Genomic DNA, 27,010 nt, shown 5'->3' on the forward strand with positions numbered 1-27,010 from the left:
CTCCCCTGCTAACTTGTAAACCCACCGGCCAGTTTCAGTCAAATTTGACAAAAATCATAATCTCAAGGATAGTAAGGTTCATACAAGTTTTTAAAAAACACGTAGCCTAATACTAGAGTGGAGAAAGAGAGAGATCCATAAGCCCTTCCACTTGGAAGAGGTGCTTAGAGCATGCAGACAAGGGGAAATCCTTGAAACTCAGTTAACCACAAAGAAGCTGGGGTTTGGGATCTGCAAGCAAACCTGTAAAGCCCTGCCTTCATTCAAGCTGATGTTTGCAGCACAACCCATTTAATGATAGTAATGGTGTTGGGCAGACATGTGGCAAAGGGCTGCCTACAGCCATTCCCCCTTACCTTTAGCCTCTGCTTGCTTCTTGAGCCTAGTTTTCTTTATATTTTCCATATTCAGTCTTTTCAAATAGCAAATTTATGTTACTGTGTTGTTGGTATTCTTACCATGACTTCTTTTTCTTCAGGGAGAAGGAAATTTCCACTAGGAATGCAGATTTAGGTCTTGTAGGTGTGCAAGGCAGTGAAAGGCTGCTGGATGATAGGTGGGGAAGGTGACACCCCTCACTGACACTGGCTGTTATGTAGACAGCACCACAGAAATTCTGCAGGCAGTAAGAGAGAGCAGGAGAAGATGTAACACTCTAGAGTCTGTGGGGAGTGCTCATCTGGAAGGAGGAGGTTTGCAGGTACCATCCCTGCTGCTAGGTTTCTGGAGGCATTTTTTCTTTAGACAGCCACTTGAAGGGAAAAAAAATTGAATACTGTCCTGGAAATAAAGGTGACTGTGTTTTATGTAAGAACCATATGCTGTTTTGTCCTAAGCTCATAGCGTCTCATTTTGGTTTTGGGGCAGCAGCCCTCCAGGGTTGCTCCTGTATCCTGCAGGAGTAAGCTGGTCTTCTGCATCACTCAGGGCTGGTGTAAGAGATGGTGACTCTTTATTTTCTTCACCCAGCCTTGATATTGTTGCAGTATAGTTTAAATCCTCTACTGTTGGACCTGTAGACAGTGTTTTAAATGAGTACTACTATTAAATATCCCATTTATCCAGCTTTCTAAAGTACCAACAGTACTATAAGCAGGTTTTGCCTTATCAGAAACTTCAGTATGCCAGCTGTTACAATATATGTAATGTGTTTAACAAGCAAGGGAATTTATTATTAGGTAATTAAATAAGGCTGTTCTTTCTAATTAGTGATTTGCCTTTCAGTCCTAGATGTTGCAAAAAGATCCACTGTGATTTGTGTCAGCTGTATCTTGGTGTGCTTTGATTTGCTATAAAGCAGCTGTGCATCTCAGCAATGCATGTGAGAATCAGGGGTGTGAAAGTAGCCAGCAAAGTTTTTAATGTGAAATGAGAAATGTTATCACTGGCTAATTAAGTAGCAACTGAAGGTTAATTAATTCATAATATATCTATATGTGGCCAAATTCTATATAGTGGATCAACTCATTAGTACAGATGTGGAAATATCAAATTAAAAAGTTGTGCAATAAGTTAATAAATGTGTAGCGTCTTTAGAAGCCATAAAGAAATGGTAGCAAATTGATTTCTGGTTCAGTTCAACAGAAGTTAATTAACTGCTTATACCTAACAGGTTGTGTTGTTTCGAGCGTCCTTGGGATCTCAAGTGGATTTATGGCTTGAAATGAGATGTGATTAGAGCAGTTCAAAGGAAGAGAGATTGACACTGGTGAGGTCGCAATGCCTAGCAGTAGACTCTGGTGCTCTGGACCTCTGTGCATACCAGCAGAAGGCTGCAGAGAGGACAGCACGGTTTGGAAAACTGTGTTGGTTTTTCAGTGAAATTCCACAGAATACAGCAGGCACAGAGAAAGGGGAAAGCTGTGGACAGATGTGCTGCTGTTGCGTGTGACGCAAGGCAACCTTCTCTCTAAACTCATTGTTTCCTGGCATGATGAAAAACCCAGCAGGTACAGAGAGCATGGGAATACTGGTGTTGTTATGAGGATGTTTAGATGGTAGTGCATGTTCTCAGGTTTGGCTTCTTCGTTCAGACTGGCTTGGAGAGCAGCATTATCATATGGAAAAAATTTACTGTGCAACTATAGACAAAGAAAATGAAAAAAAAGCCCTCAAGTGATCCAAATGGAAGGCTGAAACTTTCTGATATGTTATCTGCAGGATCATTATTAAAATTTAGTTTGATTTTTTTTTAATTTTGCATTTCTTATGTGCGCACTGTGTCTAATTAAAAACCTAGTTTAATTAGATAACCATAATTTATCAGTATAAATACAGCAACTTTAGCATGCTTTCCCTTCCCCAAAGAATGTGGAGAGGATGTGCTTCAATTTTATGTAATTACAGTTTCCTAAAGGTGATACTTTTTTCTGTTCTCTGTTTAAGGCTCCATTTGCCTGATGAGGCAGCGCAAACCTCTTGAAAATCTGTGTAACGTTTACAGTATTTGTAAATCTTAGTTATAATTGGCAATGACTGGCTTTCTCTCATATTAATCTTAAAATTTATGAGTAGTAAATGAGAAGATATCCATCTTATATTTCAACACACCTCTCTTGCAAAACACCTGAATCTGCCTGTTTTGAGCTGAAATAGTCAGTCTTCAGTCTACAAGTCATAATAAGCACTTGCGTCATAGATAACCTTGGGTATTAGAAGATGTTTTTTAAGTGATGGTTTTTGACATTATGTTCTTTGTTATTTGGAGCAAATTGTTTAACAACACTGCCCCTTTGTTTTCTCCTTTGTGAAAAGGATGCAACTTGGGGGGGGTTGGTTTGGTTTTTTTTTGCTTACCCTCTCTTCTTCTTTCAGAAGTAGGAAAAATTACTAAGCCGTTCAAGGTTAGTAAGGAGAGTCAAACCTTTCTATTAGATGTGCTAACATAGCTGGGAAGAAACAGACCAACTTTTGTATTTGCATGTCTTTCTTTGGGTAATATTTATAGATCATCTTGGAAACAGAGAGCGTGCCTGTCAGGACTCACTTGTTAAAAAAATGAGAATATTTTAAAATATCCGGAAAAAGCTGCATCTCTGACACAACTTATTGTGCACCTTGGAGTCCATGAATGCATAGCTCACATACATACATATAGATATACACATGAAATGTTTAGTACTTACCTCTCCTCAGCCTGTGTTTAACTCAGTCAAAAAACCCCTCTACACTCTGTTTCTGTGTTTCTAAAACAGGTTTTCCTTTCCCTGAGTCACCTGGCAGCCCTCACCCATGCCTGCTTTAGGTCTAGCCAAGCTGATTTGGACATTGGTGACCAGTCATGTGTGGCACTGCAGGTAGAGTTGCCGCAGGACAGGGAGAACCCTTGCTGCCTTTCCCCAGCAGTCATTGTTTGATACATCCCTGGGGCTGTGATTGCTTTTTCCGTGGTTTGTCACACCTGTCACACTGTCAGGCAGCAGCTGATCAAAGCATCCATGACGTTCTCTTCTGCCATGGCCAACTCCCTCTCCAGGTTAAAGCTGCACACCTTCCAGTCTATGTCTGCACTTGTGGGTGGGGCTCATGTCACATCCTAGATACGTTCTGTTCTTTCATGCTGATTCTTGCTCTCTGAATTTCAAGTTCATCATCTTCTGTCATACCCTGATGCTTCTGTCTTCCCATTCCCAAATAATCAAGAGTCATCACCACATTTCATTAGCTTAGCTGGAGCTTCTGAAAAACACAGGTCTAAAAACCATGGATCTGGTGTCCTGGAGATGCGAAGCTTGACGGTGTAATCAAAGTAGTTGGTTTCTGCATCTCTGATTTCATAGCCCCTCCAGCCTGTGTCCCCATGGATGACTTCTGCAACTGATCCCATATTCAATAAGCCAACTGTAAACCTCTGGTTGATTTCATGGAGCACTTCACTGTCCCCACACTTTGTGTACTTTTTTAAGTGCAGCCTGGTTTGCCTATTTCCAGTTTAGTGCCTCAATGGTTCTTGTCTGACCCAGAGAATTAAGTGGAGCAGGCTTTCCCTCTGGCTGAGGTATATACTTTTTGAAGCTGTCTTTATAAATCCATTAATTTTAATTGTTTTGGAGCTCTTGTCTGGGATTTCATGATGTGAATGCCTACCAGTAGGTTTCCATGAGGGCCCTTTCACAAGAGAAAAAAGCCATTGACACTGATAGTCAAGGGTTCTTCAAAATTAGCTGGCCAGTGATGTGCATCAATATGTACTTACACTGTTTTTTTGAATAGCAAGCAAGTTGCTGGTTTTTTCTTGCTCCTGAGGACTTCTTTAAAAAAAAAAAGAAAAAAGAAGGAAATCTGTAAGATTTATCTTCCTCTCAGTTCTCTTTTTATTTTGAAAGGAATGTTTCATGCTTTTGCAAAGGGTGTGTGTGTTGGACTCCTTGTTTTCTTTTGCTTTTTTCCCCTCTTCTGTCAAAATTCCATCTCTGTTTTCCATCAAGAATATGTGAAAAATATTTTCAATATATATCATTAAATAGTTTCCTTGTTCTTATACTACTCCCTAGGCATCTGCTGCTGACTGCTTTTGGAAACAGGATACTGGGCTTGATGGACCTTGGTCTAACACAGTACAGCTGTTTTATTTTCTTAAATGCTGAAGCATTTGTCAAAAAAAAAAGATTTCTATTTATTTACTTGTATGCAGCTGCAGTGGCTCTTGAGAAGCAGAGTCTGCGGTTTGCTCTTGAGAGTATGAAGACAAATTCAGAGGTGTACAACAGCTCATCTGAGTAATTACAGAAGTGTTCCTAATTGTAACCTTCTGTTGAGTGCAGAGGCAATGAGCATGTGTTGTAACAAAGCAAGTGACTCACAAAAAATCTGGATGTTTGAGAAGAGCTGGAGACCACAACAGCAGAGAAAGAGGACAGCTACCCCAGTTTGCACTCCTGAGGAAAATACAGGGTGACAGAGGGGAGCAATATCTGCCTCAGTCTTGGTAGCTGTTGTTGCCACTGCTCAGGAAGGGGAATAGGAGAAAACTGGGTGAGAGGAGGTGTCCAAATTCCCTAACACCATATCAAAAGTGTTAGTGGTAAATATTTTATTAATTAGTCAGCTTCGCAAAACTATAAGGGCCCACAGCCAGAATCTTTCACACTTCTTTTTGAAAGTTCTGTTTTAACATTAATTTTGATAGTTAAATGTAATAAGAAGTTAGTGGTTATGTTGTTGTTGTTGTTGTTGTTTGGTTGGGTTTTTTAAGAAGCAGACAGAAATGTGAACTCAAGTGCCTTATGATATTAATTTTTTTGCTATTTCAAATTTATGTACCACTGAACTCATCAATGCGTTTGTGGTATGATGCAGTGAATCCAAATGTGGCTGTTGTTAATGGCACTGGACTAAGGAAAATAGTCATACAATGAGAACTTGAGAGACAAATCTGAAAGGATTTCTGGGCATTAATTTTACTTGCTTATTTGACCATATGTAAATATGAAAGTTTTATTAAGATTAGGATATGTGTTCCCAGAATTTTCAACCAATTTCTACATTTAGACACCAAAGTAGAACTTCTACTTTACTCTCACTGTACTTTTTACCCATTTTATCATCATTGATGGATTTTGTAATGAAGTACATCTTCATCTGATTTAATTATTTTCTAGAAGGTTAATGTTTTTTACTTAACTGAAGTTTTATTGCATGATGCATTCACCTTCTGCCTTTATGTTCTTTTTTATATTCTTAAAAGGAACCAGAAATGTTGCAAACCCTCACCCTTTCTTTGTTTTAAATTGTCAGAGCATTTACAGATACTGGGCTTTGTTGACTTGTTGCTTAGGAGTTAGTTAAAGTTGGCTGAATAGCTGTCCTAAATACTTCCTGGCTGTAGTACTTGGAATAGCAATTTTCACTTCTCTGGTGATGGTGCAGTAGCCAACAGGCAATATATTTTTATCTGACTCCACTGTCCTTGAAGCATTTTCATTTTAAGGAATGCCTACACATCTTTTTATTTTGGGTTTAAACAAAGAAAAAAATTAAACTTCTGGATTAGGAATTTATTTTTTTCCTAATTATACGTCAGCGAAAGAGATGTAGGGGTATCAGTGTTAGTCCCTGATCTGTTCATGAACACAATCAGAAGACAAGACTGGATGCAGTTTGTTTTGTATATAAATTACCTTTCCAAATGTAAGACGATGTTTATCTGAAGTCCATTAAATAGGTGCTTATGTAGCTAATTATTTGAACACACAAGTCCAAGCTGGCTCACCTCATGTTTTGTGGGAACTGCCAGTGCTAAGGTAAGGGGGGTTGGGTTGGGTTGGGTTGCTGGCTTTTCTGCTGATTCCTCAGAGATGGGCATTGGTTTGTAGCCAGCACCAGCAATCCCACACCTCTCAGCATGGCTACTCAGGGCCATCCTGGATAATCCTGCTGTGGGAAGAGGCAGTGAGAGCTGGGCATGTTGAGTATTTGTGTGGTGTCAAAGAGCTGAGGGACTTCACCAGCTTGCTGCTTGGATCCATGAGCCATGATGCCTGCTTGGGCCATGCATGGGCATGGGGAAATGTTGCAAAGTGAGTCTCTCGCTTCCAGACTGAAAAATCTCAATTACCTGTACTCTTCTATAGCCTGAAGGGGTTTGTGGGGGTTTTAAGGGTATTGGAGAGCAGTGGCAACCACCACATTTTCATCATAGCAGGGTTGTCATCATCCTCCTAGCTGCAGTCAGAGATCTGAAAAATGCGTCATCATCTAGGGTCTAGCGTGTATGGGTGACTTTGTTTTTAACAACAAACATAAAAGATAGATTTGAAGTGTTGGAATCATGGTTTTGAAATCGTTACAAGTTATCATCTCTTGTGTCTGCAAGTAGATGATAAATTGGCAGACAGCTGTTTGATGATATATAAATTGTTGTCTGGTACTCAAGTAGCTTAACATTTTCCGACTGTGATCAGATGTGTCTGAAATTGTTCAGCTTTATGCCAAGAGAGCTGCAATTCCTCATTAATTCTAGTACTCCATGAGTAGTTAACCAAGTCTGTGTAAGACTTTGCATTTCCGAAGAGCCATGTTTAATTGCCTAGCAATTTGCCTTTATGTTGGTGGTTTTTTATTAAATGCTGAGAAAAGTTCTTTGTATCAGACTCGCTGGTGTTTTTGCATTGTTTCCCCGCAGTCTCCAAACTGGTAATTCCACTTGTTAAACTGGGTTGGCTTTTACAATCTTCTTTGTTGTGGGATTCTCCCTTGCTTCCCCCAGTACATTCCAGAAATTGTTTGCTTGCAGGCAACTCTATTTATAAGCTTGTTTCATTTCTGTTTGATGTTTGAAAAGGTTTTTCATAGCTCTTACCTTTTCTTTGGTTTCTGTGATATGCTAATCAAATGTTCTTTAACTAGTTAAAACTGAACACTTCATTTGTTAAATATAGCCAGCCAAAGGAGTCCTTCAGGCATGCATCTCCATTCTTTACTGTCTCTCTTTCATTGTTCTCAGGATTATAGTATGGGAAAATGAATAAGACATGGTCTACAGTATGGTGGGTGGCTGTAGATATGATGAACCTTCTGCTGAGGCCTTCATACCTTTAAAATTCACTATGTTTCTTCTTCTGAAAGCACAGCTGACTTTTAAAGCTGATTTGGTATTTTCTATTCAGTAAAGCTTTAAGGCTGAAACGACCATTGGTGAGAAGAATTCAGATACATACTCGCTGACAAAACACTGGGTTTTCTGTGTGGGATGGTAAAGTAAAATAAATTAAAATCCTGTTGATAAGTATTGAAGGAGACAATTTCCTTAAAAAAATGTTAACAGCACTTCTGTAATCTTAGTGTTGATTTTAAATTAATTAAAGTACTTTCCCCCCATTGGCAGTTTAATCCTTTCTTGTGAAGTTGTCAAGGAAGACTGAGATTATTTACTATATTCCACAATATGTTTTGTAGGAAGGCAAGATACAAGGTAATCAGTCTGCTTTAAAGGTATCTAAAAATCTAAAACCAAAGGAAACTCTATAATTGTAAAGCTAATAACGGCGTGCCTGGGGTGCCTTCATGTTTAACTTATTTCCAAAGCCATCTCTGTGTCAGAAGCCATATTTTTAGAGAAGTAGAGGTACTCTTTATAAAGCTGTTTGTATGTGATTGGTCTGCCTATATATATCATCCATGGATTCTGTAGCATTTGGCTTGCCTACCAATGAAGGAAAATGAGTGCAGTCCTCCCAAACTCCTCCATCTTTTACCTGTGTGCTCACAATCCCAGCAGTGCCCTGGGTCAGAGCTTTGCCCTCATAGGAAGATGCTCCATCTGTCTCACAGGTCATCTAGAGGATCCCTAATGAGTTCCCGTACTGTGTTTTTTGATGCCCTCTTACCCTACAGAGCAGCCTATGTGCCCCCAAGACTGGCCTGAAGATGTGAAAACACATCTGACAACTTCCTTTGGCTTTTATTGTTTTATTTATTTGCTAAGTAGTATAGTGTACGGATTTAATAGCCTGAAGACTAATATTTTATAAGCTGCCCTGTGAATGAGTGGTGGGAGATAAATGAGAGTATCAAGAACTGTGTCTTTTGGGCATGATTTTAGATTGCACTTGACAAAGACCTAACTCTAGACTTTGTCTTGCTAACGTGCCAAAATAGCTGTTATTGCTACATACGCCAACTTTCATGCAGTCACTGTTGATTGAGAGAGTCCCTTTCTCTGCTCTGCTGGAAATAGGCTACTACAGCCTGGTTTGAATGGTTATAATGTTTTAAACTTTTTTTAATATGTTACTATTAAATTGAAGAATCCTCTAAACTCCCTCGCACCCTCCCTCCATCCAGACACTGAATCCCCAGTGATTAAACAAGGGAGTTGACTAAACCCTGTCTAGTTGCTGGTTAGTGATCTCATATTTTGACTATTTCTCCTGATGAATGGAACCCATCCATCACAATTTTTCTTTGCTGAAAAGCAGCAGGATGGGAAAAAACACTGAATTGGCCATTTAAATAATTCTTTTCCAGACTGGCTGCAATTACAAAGGCTTTTTGAAAAATCTGAATCAAGATGGTTTCAATTATGAGTAACATTTCTAACCATACTGCATTCTAACCTGTATGTCCTTTAGGTTGAATCTGACATGCCACAATTATCGTAATTACTTTATGATGTGCATATCAGATGAATAGAATATAGAAACAAATACTGAAGGGGTTCTGGCTGTGAAAGAGCCACTCTTGTGGAAAGCATAAGATCATTATACATTTTTTTCTTGCATAAAACTTTGTTTTGGTTTGTAGAGTTTTAGTTTAATGTATTCTTCAGCCTTGTGACATTTATAAAGAATATGTATTCTAAATATTCTCTAAAGTAGCTGTGATGAATGAGTCTCCTGGGAGCAATGAAACATGGTTCAGCCACACTACCAGGCCAGGTGATGAGCCGAGTGCCTTCTCAAAGTCTGCGTGCAGTTTTGAGGTCTTGGTGGTTGTGGTCTTTTCCTTCCTGCTCCAGAGAGGAAAGTTCTCAGCACTTCTGGTCTCTCTGTTCCTGCTTGGGAGCAGAGAGGGAGAGGGTGGTATAATCTTCCCTTAGAGCTTCTCACTTGGTTGTTGTTGTCACTTTGGCATAAAAAGCAGTGACGGAAGCCTTGGCTGTGCTGTTGGCTCCTGACCGCGTCCTGCCTCTTCCCTCCCAGCACCCGAACAAAAGGAAACATTTGACAAAAAGAGATTTGATGGGAATCTCTGTCTTGTGACTCCTGCTCAGATAAGATGCGGGCAGTGAAAACACTTTACCCACAAAGGAAAGTCATAAATTATGTTGTACTTTGGTTCCTGTTTGCAAAACAGTATTTCAAGCCCTGAGTTTCTCCGGAGAAACAGAGGAGCATGGTGCCAAACCTGTGAAGGCTTCCAGAAGATAGAACATTGAAAGTTGTCAATTGGCCACTGTTGCGCTGCAGCTTGCTTGTCTCCCATAGAAACTTTAGGGGAAAGGAAGAACGAGTAAACAAAAGTGGTTCCTTTTGCCAAGTGAGTTTGCACATGTCATACTAGATGTTATAGCTGTTAATACTTGATGAACTTCTTTTCCCTGCTAAGAGTTAGAGGTGGGAAGGTATAATCTTCAAAATGCTGAAGAAAACAAATTAAAGTAGTCCTTGTTCAAGTCAAATGGGTCAATTCAAGTCATTACTCTTTGCTTTCTGTATAAATCACTGTGAGTTTGCTGTGACGCTGGAAAGTATTGGTACACTGGTACATGATTCCTTTCAATGCAATTTAAAGTAGAACAAAGTGTTTGCCTTGAAATTATGTTCATGTGCTTATAGCATTATATTCTCCAAAATGCTGTTTGGTGACTCTTTATTCTGTCAGTGGAGAGCATCAGCTTTGAACGTATAACAGCTGCTTGTATTAAACTATTTCTGGATGAATTGTCCATCAGATTTCATTTTTAACATGAATATTTTGCTTACTGCCATTGTGCTTAAATACTTTTATTGCTCCATAAATGCTTGGGGTTGCTGTGATCATTAGCTTTTGGTCAGGCATGTTGATGAGGCACACATGAGTGTTTTATTACCAACAAACAGTGTGCCATCATCATCACCTGGATTTAATCTTCCCCACCACTTTCCAAATAATATCCTCCTTTTCTGTGGTTTCTAAGTCTCTCAAAATGCAATTATCTGGGCTGAAACATTTCAATTACTGACTCAGAGTGTTTATTTAAAGTTTTGGTGAAACACTTCAGCCATCTTTGAAAAACAGTTAAGATGTAAACACCTTGGTTTTCCTTCCACTTTTTTTAAACTGGCTGAATAATAAACTTGATTTCTCATTGTTTATAGCTGAACCTTGAGATCCAGCACCACAACTGTTGCTCTGATATCAATAATTCACCTTCTGCTATTTTTGTGAAATTTCACTCAAATTTGGTCATTTTGCAAGTGTGAAACCTCACTGTCCATGCACGCCTGGCAGAGGCTGTGTGCAGGCAGGCAGGTTCCACATACACTCAGCTGTTTTCAGACCAATGACACAGCTCTGTGTGGTGTCAGGCGCTGGTGCCAGGAACAGGGAAGAGGCTGAAAGTGAGGAAATGGAGAGAGAGGGGGCAAGGTGTGGGTTTGGCCAGGTGAAGTGGGTAGGAGCCAGGAGTTGAGGAAAATGTGTTGGAGATGTGCTGTCCAGGCAACATTAGTGCATGCTCTCTTCCAGCCCTGTATTTCCCTGTGCCTCAGTGTGAGATGGCACATGGAGGGTCAGGTCTCCACCCAAACAGTGCTGGTGCAGCAAGAGGCAGGCAGTGGCAGAGTTAGCAGGAGATGGGCTCTTAGTCAGGAGTTTACCTCTTCCTCTGGAAACCAGTGAGTGGGTCCCTGAAACTAGCATCATAGCTGCTAGCCATGAGGTGGGTGGACTCCCAAATCCCAAGGGCAGTGGGTGTCTAGTGAGGCATTTGCATGTGCCACATGGATGCAACAGCAAAGTGAAAGGAGGACAGACACCTGCAGCCAAAAACTGCAGGTATTTCTCAACTGTTTAACCATATTTGGTCTCAGTTTATTCTGCATAGAGTGGGAGTAATGCTATCTAGTATTACAAGAAGACTGAGAAATCCATTAATAATTTTAACGGAGCCATTTCTAATGTGATCCTATAGAGCCAGCCCTATGCATAGGCTCAAAAGGGAGTGAGTAGCTTGCATTCAGGCCAGGAGGTAAGTGAACACGTGTTGGAGTATTGACCACTGACTGTCAGGGTTAAAAGAAATACCATTTGACTGCCTATTTGCTGTGTGGAAAAGGCTGTGCAAAATAGTAGATGTAGTCATGTGATTGAGGTTGGTGTCACTGCTTTTACTGATGAAGACAGGTACCATGGAGATTATCACGGTATTCCAATGTCATTGCTATATAATAAACGCTAGAGAGTCTAGTGTGTGTGTTCCTCCCAAAGTCATGGATATATGCATCGGAAAACCTAGAGGCATTATTTTAATTTGAAATTAACCTAGAATTTTATTTAGTCAGTGCTGAATCTGTCTTAAGGAAGAGAATAATTATCTGCTCCTTCAACACAGTATTGAGAAGGTATAAGCACTCTCGAGACCACAATCCCATATTCTAGTACTGGAATGAATATAGTATTCAGGGAAAGTAATAAGACATCCTAATGTGTCTTATCTTTTCTCATAACCATGATTTAACTGCCTAATTCTGTAAGCTACCATTTCAGATAAATGTAACTGCATTATATTTCTTACTATTTTTGCTAGATCTTCTGGAATCTTCCTAATACCTGGTGGAAGGGGCTAGAAAGCCTTTTAGCAAAGAGAAAAGGGGGTGGAGGGGAGGTTTAGCTTACTGGAATGCCAGGGCTTCATTCTTTCCTCTTGCCTGAGTTTATGAACCTTTTACCATTGTTCTTTCTCCCCCCCCCTCCTTTTTTTTTAAAGCTGATTTAGTTTGTTGATTCTCTCACTGCTAACTCTTATGTCCTGCTGCTTCAGAGCAGGGGTCTCACTGCCTCTCTTGCTAGTAGTAGTGTTTTCCCCATTTCCTGAGGAGGGAAATTCAAGGTGTGTCAGACTGCGAGAAAAGACGGAAACTAAAATGTTTCATGATGTTAAGAAACCAGTTCCCAGAAGAGGAGGAGCATGAACTGGGTATAGAAAAGGTGAGGAAAGGTGCCCTATTTCCCCTTGGCTTTTCAAGGTACACTTGATTCTCTCTGTAGGCAGCCCCACAGAGATATGGTGTCTTTTAATGTCAATAATTTGTTTGCTGCTTCTCAGCAGTTACAAAAATGAAAGAGGATTTTATGTGTGATTCTTCCTTGAAAATGCATGTATATTCATTTTTAGGTGTTTGTTTCTTTAATTTCTTTTTGTTCGCAGGAACCTTCCAATCAGTTGAGAGCTGATGGATGGTGTCAGACTCCAGCCCTTGCTGGCTGGTCCTAGGAGCAAGGCCAATGATTTATTAATAACGCAGCTGCGGTGCCAGCGCTGCCACTGGGAGTGGGTAAACACTCCTCCTCTGCAGAGGGACAAGACTCTGTACTTTTCACCTCTGCAGTTATGTAAGGTGTCCTTGGCCATCTGTGTGTTTAACTTGGCCCTTGCTTTTTCCATTTGTTTACAAAATGATTGGCTGTGAAACAGGGAAGAGTCCCAGGAAGCCCCAGCTGGGCTAAGATCCCCAACAAATAGAGGGGTGCAGGGTGGCCTGGCTGGAGTGAAAGCATATTCCCAAGGAGCAGCACAAGGGCTCACCAATGACATGCCAGGTCACCTGGTAGCAGTTCAGGGCTGCTGGGCATCCTGCTTGAGAGCTGGGGGCTGTGGCATACTGGTGCCCAAGGCAGTCACTTGCTTCTGGTGTTCATTAAGTCTGCCCTTCTCTGTAGTACGCCAGTGGATCCCTTAGTATGGGCACTTGGTACATCATACTGATGACCTTTTCCATATGGTGACACTATTCCAAATAATGGGCCTTTTCCAGGTCACATTTCATTCACTGCAACTCACAAATGAAGCACCTTCTCAAGACTCCCAGGTGAATTGCTGTAGGAAGCCAATGGAGTCACTTTTATAGCACTCTACTCCCATTTTCTCTCTGATCCAGTCAACCAGGCTCCTCAATGCCAAGGCATATCTTCTGCTCATTCTTGATGCCACATGGATTTTATGGGTTTTCCTGAGGTGTGTTAAGATACCTGGTGTGTTGCTGAGGGAACCATTGCCAGCACACAAGCCGATTGCCTGGTCTTGGCTGGGCTGTTCATCCTTTGGTCTTTTGGGTATCCCATCAGCAAAGACCTCTCCCCATTACTCACTATTTCTTTTCTAACCTGGATATGGTGGAGGATATGTGCTATGGGCATTGGAGGGTGAAGTCTGTGTGCTGAGCCACAGTGCCTTTCCTTTACGGGCCACTGAGAGAGAAATAAGGTGTCTCAGGGCTTGACTGTCAGTTCTGCAGTTACCCTTGCCTACCTTATCACTGCAAAGTGGTGTTTCCAAAGCAAGGGAATTTAATCTCAGTCCTGTTCATATGAGCAAGCTTGCATTAAAGTCAGCACATGTCTGCTTGAATGTTTTTATGGGAAATGGAGAGGAGGTAAGGAAAGGGGTATGTCAGGAAGTGGTGCTGTGCCGTACCCATCTTCTTGTTCGGTGGTTTGCTGCTCTGCTACACCACTGTTACTTTTTCTCTTGCCATCTGCCCTGCAGCCAAGCAACTTACCTCTCTTTGCTGTTATTAATTCTGAAATGGCTACTTTTGTCTGCTCTTGAGATACTGAGAAAATTTGAAGAGAAATTGCCTCTTATCAAGCTCTTATCTTCTTTTACTGTTCAGTCAAGTTAAATTTAATGGTGTAGTATGTTGTTTACCAGCAAAATTCTGTGTCACCTTGACTTACTGTATGGTCCAGCCCGCAATTTACACATCTCTCCTCTGTCTTCCACAAAAACACTCAATCCTGGAGATGAGCAGATGTGTGAGAGCTGCCCAGCTATCAGTTAACTATGTGTAATGCTCTATTCTGAGACTCTATAAAGGTTTTAGACATTTTTTTCTATAATGCATTTTTTTCTGTAATGCAGGAATCAGTGCATATGTTGACTTCTCTGGCTGGGCAGAGTTGGAGGGCTTAAATCACTGCTCTGCTTTTGAAACCATCTTGAGTCCTGTGGCAGGCTGCATCCAGTCCTCCCACAGGGGAGCTGTGTTGGAGACCTGCACAAGGCAGCTTCACACCGTGTGGAGACTCTCACCACCCATGTAATAGAAATCAAACATCTGAGGAATTTTATCTAAATAAGGTTATGCTTGCCTCCACTTTCTTTATGTTCATTCTGTTGGGTTTTTCCCTTTTACTACCTGTTTGCTGCCTCCCATTCCCTGGAAGTTGTCTGTGTGAATTAGAGAGAAGACTTATTTCAAGGATTGTCCATTGTCCACAGTTGCTTGTGATGTACTGCTGATAGATGCTGGTAGCCAAAGGATGCTAAGATAAAAATTACTGGTTGATTTTGAGTGCCAGTGAAGGGGGAGGAATGGGAAAAGGAAAACAAAAAGAGCTAGATAATTTGGAAAGAGATAATCTCTATTACCCTATTATTCTCAAATTATTTTCCAGGCAGTAAACACAGAAATAAAATAAATTGATATTAAACTGTTGTCTCTTTGTCTGAGTGTTCTTCTTATTTGTTAGAATAATCTTGAGGATGTTTGTCAAACAACTTAGAATTTTGTAAGTGGTTTTTTTTTTTGAGTCTGCCATATCTGCCTGACTTCTTTGTCTTCTGAGCAATTTAATATTGAGTACGCTTCCCTTGATATTGCAAGGGAAATTATTAAACCATTCTCTATAGCTATGCTCAACATTTGTTTGAAAGAGCATCTTGAGAGACTCAGAGCTCTTTGTGCATTGCAAATGTGCTCTTCAGTAGAACATTTTGTCTTTTTCCATTTAAATAAATATCTCCTATTAAGTCTTTAGTGGTAAGACTCTTACATCATTTAGACATTCCATCTTTTTGTAAGGCTTCCATTTTTGTTCAATATTTTTCTATTTTTTCTGTCAGTTACAGGCAGTTCTTGTTCTCTACTTTTATGAATAAAATGATCATTTTTATTTTACCAGCTTACAAAAAATTGAAGTCATTAAAAGAGTAGCTAATGGGTTTTCTTAGCTAGCTGGAAACTGAATCAGACTGAAGTCACCTGAGAATTTTTTTTCCTTCTTTCTTTTCTACCTTAAAGTAGGAAAGTGAATTTGCCTTCTACTTTTTCTTGGAACGGAAGTGTGTAGGTGCATATAAATATGTATGCACACTCACTAACTTTGGTGGGTGGACTTGCAAGGTGGCTTTATAAATACAGAACTAAGTTCTCAGCAATGTTTCAAAGTTGGTTTTAAGTTGTTTTTGTGGGTAGCTTTTGTCTAGTTTTTTTTTTTTCTAGGAAAACAGATCCAAGAGCTGAACCATTTCAAGTGTAATATAAGAGATCCTTGTGTTGTTTTGAAAAACACTTTTTCCTTTAGGTCTTTGTGTTTATAAGATGTATGACAAACTCTAAAGTCTGAGGTATTTGAACTCACCATCAAAAGCTTAATATTTCTATTAGTAGTACATTTTGGTCCTTTTGAATTATTTTTCAATTTCACAAAGATCAAGTGTGCCCCATTTTCAAGATATATTATTCTGATCTCTATTTATTTCTATGAAATTATGTAAAATTCTGCTTAGGGTAAAAAAAAAGTGTTTTCATAAGCATACATGTTTGCAAGGCAATGTACTCTAGATGTGAAATTATGCAAAATGAAAAAAAATTGAATTTTTTTTTGGTATGCCTTAAGGAAGAAATAAAATGCTACATTACATTTTTTAAAATCTCTGGCTAGTCATTCTTAAGGCTTAACTAAATCCCCTAAGTCCTTGGACATATGCATAACTCTGTGAGCATGTGTAGTCCTACAGATTGTGTGAGGTGGTGCATATTCACTGCAAGTGCAAAGGGAATACTTTAATGGAGCCGTGGTGTCTGGTTTTTTACTTCCTGAGTGAACTTAGGAAGCAGACTGACCTGCATAGGAAAACTGAGTTTATGGATTGTGATGGTAGATGGAAATGCTTTTGAATTCAGTCCAAACTGGAGTCTGAGGGTTTTCAATGGCTGTTGAAATTGCCATTGGTGATTGCACTCTCATGTACTGAAATATGTAGGCAATCATCCCTCTCTGCGTATGAACACACAGTGTTTTCTTTATTGTTTTTTTTTTTTTCCTTTTTGATATTTCTGCATTTGAAAAATAACTTCTGAACTGGAAGTTTTGGTCTGGTAGAGTTAGTGTGGCTGTCTATGCATAGGAGCAGAAGCTTAAGTATCTTAGAATACCTGCCCTCCTATTGGCTGGGTCTATTTTTAGCCTCAGGGAGCACAGGATTATCACTATTGAAAAGTTCCTGGTTTATGTAATACTGAAATTTTTTAATTGATTGGGTGAGGCCACACATGTTCCCAAACAGAATTTGCTGAGAGACTGCTGAGGGGGAATCCCAAAAAAACCAGTTTTTTCTGTTGACAGAAACTCTTCCAAAGAAGTGTTTATGCCTTAGGTACCACCCCTGCTGCTGACACTGCTGTCTTTGTGGCTATTCTTGCCATGTTCTGCCACCACCCTGGACAGTGGCCTGTGCTAGCTCCCATTCTGCTGGGGTTGTGACAGTGTGTAATACTTTCAGTAGGCAATGTTTAGCTAAGCAGCATGCCCACAGCTGCAAAGGCATTACTGTTTTAAAACGTGTTCTGATCTTTACAGGCATGTGCAAGCCATGCAGAAAATTGCAAAAGTTTTTTTTTTTGAGTGGGAGGAATAGTTGTGGCATTAGGTGATTATTACTTTTTAAAAATTTGTGTATGTCTTTTCTAACTCCAGCAAATGTTTAGATCTCATAGTGTCTATCTGGAAACCAGAAAATCTTCTTTTCCCTTGTAGAGCGAGTCGCTCAGATGCCTTCTAAAACCATTTATGTCTTGCAAGTAATTTACTTTTCTTCTTTTCTCATTAGACTGCAATTCAGTCTTGAGAGTTCATACAATTTCATCTGCATTTTAGGTCTAGCTTGTTTTCTTAAGGAAACAGGTTTTGCATAAATGCACTGTCCATATTTTTGCCAGCATCATCCTCTCACCCTAATAACTTCTGAACAATATAGCCAGTTTCAAGCAAAGCTGCTAGAAGCAGACATCTCAAAGACATATCTTCAAATTCTTACTGGTTATGCAAAAATCAGTGTCTGGGTAGAAGGCAGATGCAAAGTTTTACCCAATTAAGGAGAAGGCAGGAGCAGGCACTAAGCGTGTCCCGAGCACGGTGTGCCAGCAGCGTGCGCGCCTTGGCCGGCTCCTCGGGACACGCACGGCTCCAGCCTGTTATAATTATCCTGTGAGTGGTTTTCTGGGCTATAGTTAGGAGAGGTGGGAGGGTGCTCTGGAGGAGAAGGAAGAAGGGAGGGGTACAGTAGGAAGCTGGGAGTTTACAGAGAGTTGAGTAGGGGCAGCTGGAAGCACCCTGAGGAGCGAGATTTGAAACAAGGGACAGATGCCTGCAAGGCAGCAGGCCTCCTACTTTCTGCTTCTCATTGGGTAACCTGTTTTTTAACAGTGTGCTGTGAGTAGGGGGAGTCATGCTCTGTTATCTCCCACTAATAGCATCAATAAATTGTCTGAAATTCTGTACCTGAGCAAAATAATTCTGGAAGCTCCAGTTGATTCTTGCCTTAAGAGATAGAAGAAACATTGTTTTGCCTTTTTTTTTCTGTTCAAACATATTACTTTTATGAAAGATAATTTTAATAAGTAAAAGGTAATTCATTATCATACATAAGTAATTCCCAAGCTTGAATTAATTATTGTTATTGTTACTATTAGAGCAAGAGTAAAATACTGAAAGAAGTTGTGAATTTATGAAATATTAAAAGACAGGAAATGGATCCCTATGTGGATCCTTCGCATGTGTTAACATGCAAAGTTATGGGGTGTTACTTCTACATTCGCCTCATTTTGCTTATTTGAAATGTAAAATTCTAAGCACATATCTAACTTTTTAATATACTCTAGTCTGTGGGCTGTCTTGTGGCATTGATCTTAGACAAACTACCTATTGTTCTTAATGGGAAAATCTATTGATTTAAATAAAAAAGCCAGTGGTTGGTAGTGGTGTGACATGGCTTGTTAAGGGATGTGTTTTTGAAATTAAGCTGGTCGGGCAGCAGCTCCCCAGACCATTGCCCCTGCAGAAGTGGAGCCTCTCTTTAGTGTGCCCTGGTGTTGGGCACCGAAATCCTTTGAGTTCCCAGCTCCTCGATGCACCCTTTGCCTCTCTCACTGCTTTGCTAGAAGGAAACCTGTGAGACAGCCTGACGCAAACCACAGCATGTTCTAGTCCTGATAACTAGCAGTAGAAAAGTGGTTTTTCTGTTCAAACTTTCCATTACCTACCTGAAATGGGGTGCTGGGCAGTAGGCTGGACAGCTGTAGAGGACAAAGGCAGAGAAATAAAAGGTCAGAGATAGCTACCATCCTTCCAGGATGAGGGGTGTAACAGACTGCTGGGAATGTGATCTGATGTCTGTTCGTTGTTCCTATCCATTGCAGATAAGGAGACAGCTCATTGACAGTGATTTTTTTGCATGAACTCCCATGGGAAGTGCACAACCGCTTATGATGCGCTTGTTGATAACCTTCACTTCATGGGTGACAGGAGTTTCTAGGGACCCAGTTTCGAACCAACCTGTCTGTGCCCTTGGTTTCAGGACTCTGACTCATATCTGGGAGCAGATTAAAAGTTGTAAGAAGCAATTATTTTTCCCTGCTGCCTGCCTTATCCTGCTGAGTTTGTGCCTCCTGTGCTAGAGGGACTGAATGTCTGTGGAACAGCTCCTAAACTGCTGTGGTTTTAAGATGAAGCAAGCCTTGCTCCAGAAACTTGATATTGATGCACCTGAAAGTTAAAGTAGCTCTTTTTGGCTCGGCATTTGTGATGATGTGGCCTTCTAGCATAGTAGTTTTTTACAAAGTGGACTCATTGGTGGTGACTCAGCCAATATATTGAATACCCCTGCATGTTGTATACAGTTGCCTGTTCTGGTTTTTGGTTGATATGTGCTGTCATGTGAGTTGGACTTCGTATTTGACTTTTTAATAAACAAAAAATTTCAGGATCATTTGACTGAAATGATATTACAGGTTTGAATTTTTGTTTGTGCAGTGATTAGTAGCTGGGAAATGGAGCATATGGGAAGAAAGGAATGAAAAATTCCTCTAGATGTTTTCCTGCTACCATTAAGGGTTCAAAAAGCAAAAAAGCCAGTCTCAGAATTTATTTAATTTTGGTAGTGAGGGCGGATTAATTTACTCACTATTTTCAGTGCTCATTCCATTGCAGTTTATTTTGGGTCATTTAATTTCAACAAGGCTTGATCTGTTTAGAGGGCTTTCTATAGCAGCGTGGTGGGACCACACAGCTCTTTTATAGTACGTACGTTCATTGCTAACCAGGAGCTCAAAGAACTGGTAAATGATGCACAGACATGAATAACTTCAGAGACGACAGTGCATTTCTGTATGGTTGGATTATTTTGAAAGTTTTCAGAAATAACCAATCTTTTGTGCACTGTGGGTTGCTTTGCGGAGCTTGAAGTGATGGTATATAGTAGCTGTGTGCCTTCAGAGGTAAGACTGGAGGTCTGGCTGAAGGCACTCTTCAGGTTTAAGGTGCTTCAGAAGCCACTGTGCCTGAGAGTCACTCTTAGTCCTTGTTTAAGGAAAAGGTCTTATTCCATAGGTTGATATTTCCATCAGACTCAGTAGTTTAATATGATTTTGGTTTTTTTTAATTTTTAGATTGTTCTAGGAGCCATTGATATACAAAATAGGCTAAGGCAAAATAGATATCAGTTAAAAATGTCTAAATCAGTTGGCCTCATCAGCCAACGAAAAAGCATATGCTCATTGTCTGTGCTGGATCTGCTTCAGTTTAGCATTATGATGGTAAAGGCCGCATTCCCCCCAGATGAAGGAGCCAGCTTTCTTTCTTGTCCATCAAATCACAGCTATTTCTGGTTCTGCTCATGCCAGCTGACAAAGTAATGTTCCTTTTGTGTAATTCATTAAATCAGGCAGCATTAGTGATTCTCTCAACAGAAGGAAGGCCTAATGTCCTGAAAGTGGTTGCAACTGTACTAGGAGGTTAAAACAGCACTGAGACCATTGTTCCTGAGTGTTGAGACCATTGCTTGTTCTTAAATTTTTAGCTTTCTTGCATTTTCTGGCTTCTGCTATTTAGCATACTCCCAACGGCAGCCAGGGGCAGCTCAGGAAAGGGCTGTTCTCAATAGTTTAATAGTGTGGATATAGCTGTTTGCATTCCCATCAGCCTCGACACAGAAGAAGCTTCCTGTCCTTGTAGCAAATTAGAGGCAGAATCCACACTGTTTTGGTGTCTAAGTCGAAAGTATAACAGTAACACTCATTTTGGGACATTTGAAGCCCATTGAAAGTTTTGTAGCAGTGTGTGTGTGTGAATACACAGAGTCAGTGTATGTCTGTAGTGTGTGATATTCTTGCATAAGGATCTGGATGCTTTCTTGACTATAGAAGGATATTCCTGCTTGTCTACAAATAGTAAAGCCCTAATAGCAGTGAATGGGAAGTTTAAAAAACACTTCTGAAAAACATCTCAATTTGGAAACAACTTAAACAGGTTGAGTGTATCCAATGCACTTTGACTAATGCTTTAGGCCCTCTAGTCACAGCTCTTAAAACTCTGTGATTGTTTGTGAGCCATGTCATCAAGGAGCCTCTGATCTCAGCAGGTCCTGCCCTGCAGCTGCACAACCTCCTGGTGCACCCTACAATTTCCCTTTCTGGGGGAAAATATATCAGTGCATCCTACACCGCTCTACCTGTGTTTGTGGTCAGCTTGTACATCCATCTCCTCTAACCCAAGCCACCTCAAGAGGACAGCCCGCCTATATTTTTAGTCTCTTATTTTCTTGTAACTGTCTAAAAACTCCTCCTTTCATGTTGATTGGAGCTGTCCTTTTGCTGTGTACCTTCAGATTTAGGACCATGCACTGCTTCTAAATTTAGGCTGTAAAAGTACCACCTTTACTTCTTTTATACTTGAATGGAAATAGTTCAAAGTTGTGCTGATGTAATAAAAACAGGAGGCTGGAAGGCAGTGAACTGGAATAAGGGTGAATGTATGAGAGAACACAAGCAGTGAGTGGCAGTTTTAGATCCTCCCTGCCATGATCACACAATTATTTTTAATAAGGCTGCATTTCTCTTAAAGGTTTCAATTTGTTATTCATCATGTGATGTCATTTAATAAAAAACTTTTATGTTATGGTAACACGAGATACTTCAGCCAGGATGTCATGAGAGGCAGTTCAGGCAGTCTGGAAAGTTCTGAGATTATTAATTGTATGGCAGTGATCTGTACTTAACAATGAAAATGCTGATTCACAGCCTTTCTCCTTTTTTTTTTTCCTGTGGCTAATAGCCTTAATGATCAATCAGAGATGGTGGGCTGAGGCAGAGCTCAAGGCCATCAGCTCCTTTCAGCCCTCTGCATAGTTCCCAGGAAGCACCCTGTGTTTCATTAGTTCTTGCTTAGTTTATGATGTAATATTTTGCCCAAAGGCATTGAACTATCATCAAAAGCGGCCGACTGATTACTGTGACTTCTTTTTCCAGGGTCGTTGTACAAGGGAGAACTGCAAGTACCTTCATCCACCAACACATTTAAAAACTCAACTGGAAATCAATGGCAGGAACAACTTAATCCAGCAAAAAACTGCAGCAGCAATGCTCGCCCAGCAAATGCAGTTCATGTTTCCAGGGACACCACTACAGCCAGTGGTAAGTATATTTCTCTGGTGGTCTTAATGGTAAGTAAAGTTGAAGATTCTATTGACCTGCAAAAATTCTCTAAATAGTAAAAATAAAAATAGTCCCTGTCTGGTTATTTAAGGAATGGTCAAGATGCTGGAGGTATGCTCATTTATATTTGCATTTCAAGATGCAATGGAGTGTTGCTGTAGACTTGTTTTATTTTTCTTTAATTCCATAATAATTTGCATTTTTTTTCCTCTTTTTTTGCCCCCTTAATTCATTTCATGTCATGTTTGCAAGATTTTTACCTATTAATCCTTCTGGAGGTGAAAATTTGTGTAATAACAATAATTTGCTAGTAAGTAATTTGAGTAGGAACACAAAGTTTCTCAGGAGTCTATGAGTCTGAATGGCTTTAAATATTATTTAATCCCAGTACCAGGAACAAAGGTTAATGATTAGCATTTTCTTACTCTGTTGAAGTCTGAAGTGTCTGAGGATAAGACAGAGAATTGGTGGTGCATGCTCACAAACTCAGTGTTTTGTCTCAAGGTGATTCATATGGTGCCTGAGACGCTTCATACCCAGGAGGTGATATAGAACTAGAGTCTGGCATGCATGAGCAGCATCTTTGGATATGCACTGAAGTGATCAGTTGCTCTGGGCAGTCCTTGCAGTTGGGCTTCTCAGTGTAGCAGACTTCTAAACTATGGTTTGGCAAGTAATCTGAATTAAACTTCTCACATGTGGCTGCTAATGATGTTCTTTCAATCTAAATTCCTAGTGTAAGGCATCCCGCTAGAGTGGGATTTTTTTCTCTAACTTGAGGCATCTGGAGTGTTGGCATCAACTTCTGCAGTGAGTTTCCAAGGTCCATTTTTAGTTTATCAAAAGACATAGGCACTCCTAATTACTATTTGCTTGGCTTGTTCCAGACATCAGCATTTGGATTAGATGATTTAGTTTTCAAAGTGCCTTTGTCTTTCCATGGGCTACCACAGAAGTCAAGTGTAGGTATCTCAGAAGAAGACATCTGCATTTGGTCACAGGAAGCTCACCCCAGATGACTTTTTCAGTAATGCCTTTTTATATTCAAAACATCTACTGTCAGGTGGGATTGGTCATTGAGTGTCAGGACTCCCTGAATTTCTGGTACATGTTCATCAAATTGTATCTGGTGATCTTGGCCTCCTAATGTGTCTTGGTATTTTCTAGGCATTTACTGCTTGAGTTTTCACCAGAAAAAGTTTTGCTGAAGTAATAGATTCCACCACTTAATATTATGTGAAAAATTGAAGTGGCAAAATTATACTTTTTTCTTCTCATCCATTTCATCATTTGAACTTTACAATTTCATTGAGATAATGTCTTCTGTACTGATTGCTGTGATAAAAATGCCCGGTCTGTCTCACACAAATTGCCAGATTAAGATGACTCAGCCTTGACCAAATGGATAAAAAGTGAAAGAAAATTTCATAGAAGTCATTTGACAAGTGGATTTTTTCATAAAATTTTATCTGACACAAAGCTGTTATTTGTATTTCACATAACACATACTGTTTTCAACATAGTCAAACCATTGTTTCATATAAATGTTCATTATTATGCTCTTCAGAGTTTAGCTCATGTTTGACATATAAACTGGGTTGCTTGATATCAAGCAGATTTGATCACTGATTAGAACACAGCATAATATATTTTTAACTCTTAAGGGCAGTTAGATGCTGTTTCTGTATAGTTGGTTATACTGGTTAATCTGTATACTCAGAGCATCTTATTGCTGCTAAGTCACATCCATTTATAATTTAGTAATTGGTTCCAAAGACAAAAAAAATCCCAAGAAAACTAAATACAAACAAAAAAGAAAAAAACTGCCCTCTAGCTGCTGTATTTTCTCTTGTGTATTTTCTACATACTTTATGTCATGCAGGCCACTTTAGCGAGAAAGACACTTCTCCTTTGTTAAAGTGTTTTGAAGTCTTAGTGTTGTGCTATTGTGTTTCCAGCTGCTGGCTTATTTGGGAACCTAATTTTTGACAAAGCTGATCAGAGATCAGTGTCCTGTTTTTCCACATAGTTTTTCCTCATTATAGCTTCACTCTCCGGGGTACTCAGCTCTGCAGAACTAAAGCACTCTGCAGGTCTGAGCATAAGGTGACCGTGGTGATGTCCTGCCTTCACCCCCGGGGAGCTGGTGGTAACAGACCCACTATTCTGCCTCATCACGGCTGTTGTAGCATCACACAAATGCTCTTTCTTCTGGTCATGACTTCACTGGCTTACTGTAGGAAGAAACAAAACAAGATTTTTAGACCCGTATCATTCCCTCCAATCAAAGTTTTTCATATGATGAACTAATATAAGCTTGAATAATCCCTTTCTAAATATTGTGTCCAGCTGAGATTATAATATTTATTCTGCTTGCCACTGGTGACAGCTGAGCACACAAACGTTTGTGAAGTTGAGTTTTTTTAGTGTATGAGGCACAGTAACATATAATTGCAGGAGGTGGCAAAATACAGTATGCAAACATACTGGAAGTTACATGCCAAAGAGCTCATTATATGTACTCTTACTAGAAATATGGCTTTAATATAGTATTAACGCTTCAGCTATGAAATCTAAATACTTTGAAAAACAGCCTGTTTTTCCAAGGAAAACAGGTATTGAGAAAAAGCAATAAAGTCTATGTTATTTCTACATTTAGGTGTGTAAATAAGCCTGCAATGTAAGCTGGACCTCCACACAGATTCAGGTTCAATGTAGGACTTCCTTTGCATCTGCAGACTCTTTTCCAATAATAGAGTTACAAAGGTGGTTCTTCATGTACTGCTGGAATGTGTTACGTGATTAAAAGAAGAGAGGATGCTGTGTATTTTGCCAGCTGTTTAAAGTTTTTTCAGCAAGAAAATGAATCAGTGCCAGAAAGAACAGCAAGCAAAGAACAACTAGTAAGCTATTGATTAAGGAGTTTTTATTTCACCTTGGTGTATGTTTTCCTTTTCCAGCCCACATTTCCAGTGGGTCCCACAATAGGAACGAACACGGCTATTAGCTTTGCTCCTTACCTAACGCCAGTAACACCAGGAGTTGGCTTAGTCCCGACTGAGATCCTACCCACGCCACCTGTCATTGTTCCTGGAAGTCCACCGGTTTCAGTCCCCAGTTCAACTGCTACCCAGAAACTCCTCAGGACTGATAAACTGGAGGTACTGTAGACACCATTGTGACTAGAGGCACATTCTCTGTTAGGCTGTGTGAGAGATCTTAGAGGGTATTGCTGTTGTTTTAGAAGAGAAGCTTAAATTTAGTTGCTACAGATAAAAAACTTGTAACCAGGCAGGATTTCTGCGCTTGCTGCCAGTGGTAATTAAACACTGTTATTTTTAAGGTAGTGTTTTTGCTTATATGTCATACACAGACATCAACATGAGTTTTCCTTTTTTTGTAAAGTTCATCATCTCAAAAAACCTCAGGTATACATGCCTGTAAAGGCATCCCTTGATGAAATATCTAACAAGCGCATTTTTTATTTCAGTAATAATTTTCTTGGTTTTTCTGCACTGATAATAAGGGAATTTTGTAGCTTTATGGATTGGTATTAGGGGAATGGTGTAGCCCTTCAGCCTGGAGCTGTCAATGGAGATGTGGAATATTACCAACCCTGCAGCAGTCTGAAGGGACAATCCCCCAGCTATGTGCAGAGCCTCCCAGCAGTTGCTGGATCACTGTGTAGCTGGGCTCAGTGGAATCTGTGATCCGAGTACACAAGGAGGCCAAATGGCTCTTGCAGAAATGAATGTCCTTTCCCAAAAGCCTAAGCACCAGTGTCTTGAGTACATTTCTTCTTAGGAAAATCAATGTGTTCATTCTGCCCATTTTTGAAAATTATTTTTAAGTAGGCTCTGAATTTTGTTTGTAGACTCCATAAAAAATGCAGTGCATCTGATGTGTATTTTCCCTGGGTTTCAGCAAGAGGAACTCCTTCCCTACCAGCCCACCTGCAAGAATACAAAGTGTAGTCAGAAAGAGACAAAATATTTTGTGATTCCCAGCTAGTTTTGCAGGAGCAGTTACGTAAGTAAGTCTCCTTCCCAGCTGCTTTTTAAACAGGAAAATGGAAAGGCATTTGGGAATGCTTCTGTTATTTAACCACAGTACCAGAGAGCTACCTAAGGAGCCAACAACATAAAGATAAAATAGGTGCACTCCCCTCACCCACCAAAAGATGCAGGGTTAATTAAACTGAAGTTGCTGTAAAACTTGAACTAGCAGAGGGAGGGGGCAGGCCTGTTTTTTGGGGGCATGGGAGCCTCCCTGCCCTTCCAGGCTGCAGCGAGCTGTGCCCTGCAACGTGTGTTGTTTTGCGCGTAGGTGTGCAGGGAGTTCCAGCGGGGGAACTGTGCGCGTGGAGAGACTGATTGCCGCTTTGCGCATCCGGCAGACAGCACAATGATTGACACAAATGACAACACCGTAACCGTGTGTATGGATTACATAAAAGGTCGTTGCATGAGGGAGAAATGCAAGTATTTTCACCCTCCTGCACATTTGCAGGCCAAAATCAAAGCGGCGCAACACCAAGCCAACCAGGCTGCAGTGGCAGCCCAGGCAGCTGCGGCAGCTGCGACTGTGATGGTAAG

At 40.2% G+C, this 27,010-nt stretch overlaps 1 protein-coding gene across 5 annotated transcripts in view; it reads left to right on the top strand.

Annotated features, from left to right (window-relative positions):
* The window catches only part of MBNL2 (muscleblind like splicing regulator 2), a 94,424-nt gene that overhangs the window by 37,774 nt on the left and 29,640 nt on the right, over nt 1-27,010 (top strand). For 3 of the 5 annotated variants that reach the window (XM_031059538.1, XM_031059537.1, XM_031059539.1), the window contains exons 3-5: nt 22,230-22,394; nt 25,376-25,576; nt 26,742-27,005. In XM_031059538.1, coding sequence (XP_030915398.1) covers nt 22,230-22,394; nt 25,376-25,576; nt 26,742-27,005 — 630 coding nt within the window. The remainder of the gene's footprint in view (nt 1-22,229; nt 22,395-25,375; nt 25,577-26,741; nt 27,006-27,010) is intronic. The other 2 variants (XM_031059540.1, XM_031059541.1) reach the window with 1 other exon arrangement.

The sequence above is a fragment of the Geospiza fortis genome, unplaced genomic scaffold (genome assembly GCF_000277835.1).
Source record: "Geospiza fortis unplaced genomic scaffold, GeoFor_1.0 scaffold84, whole genome shotgun sequence".
NCBI classification, from domain to species: Eukaryota; Metazoa; Chordata; class Aves; order Passeriformes; family Thraupidae; genus Geospiza; species Geospiza fortis.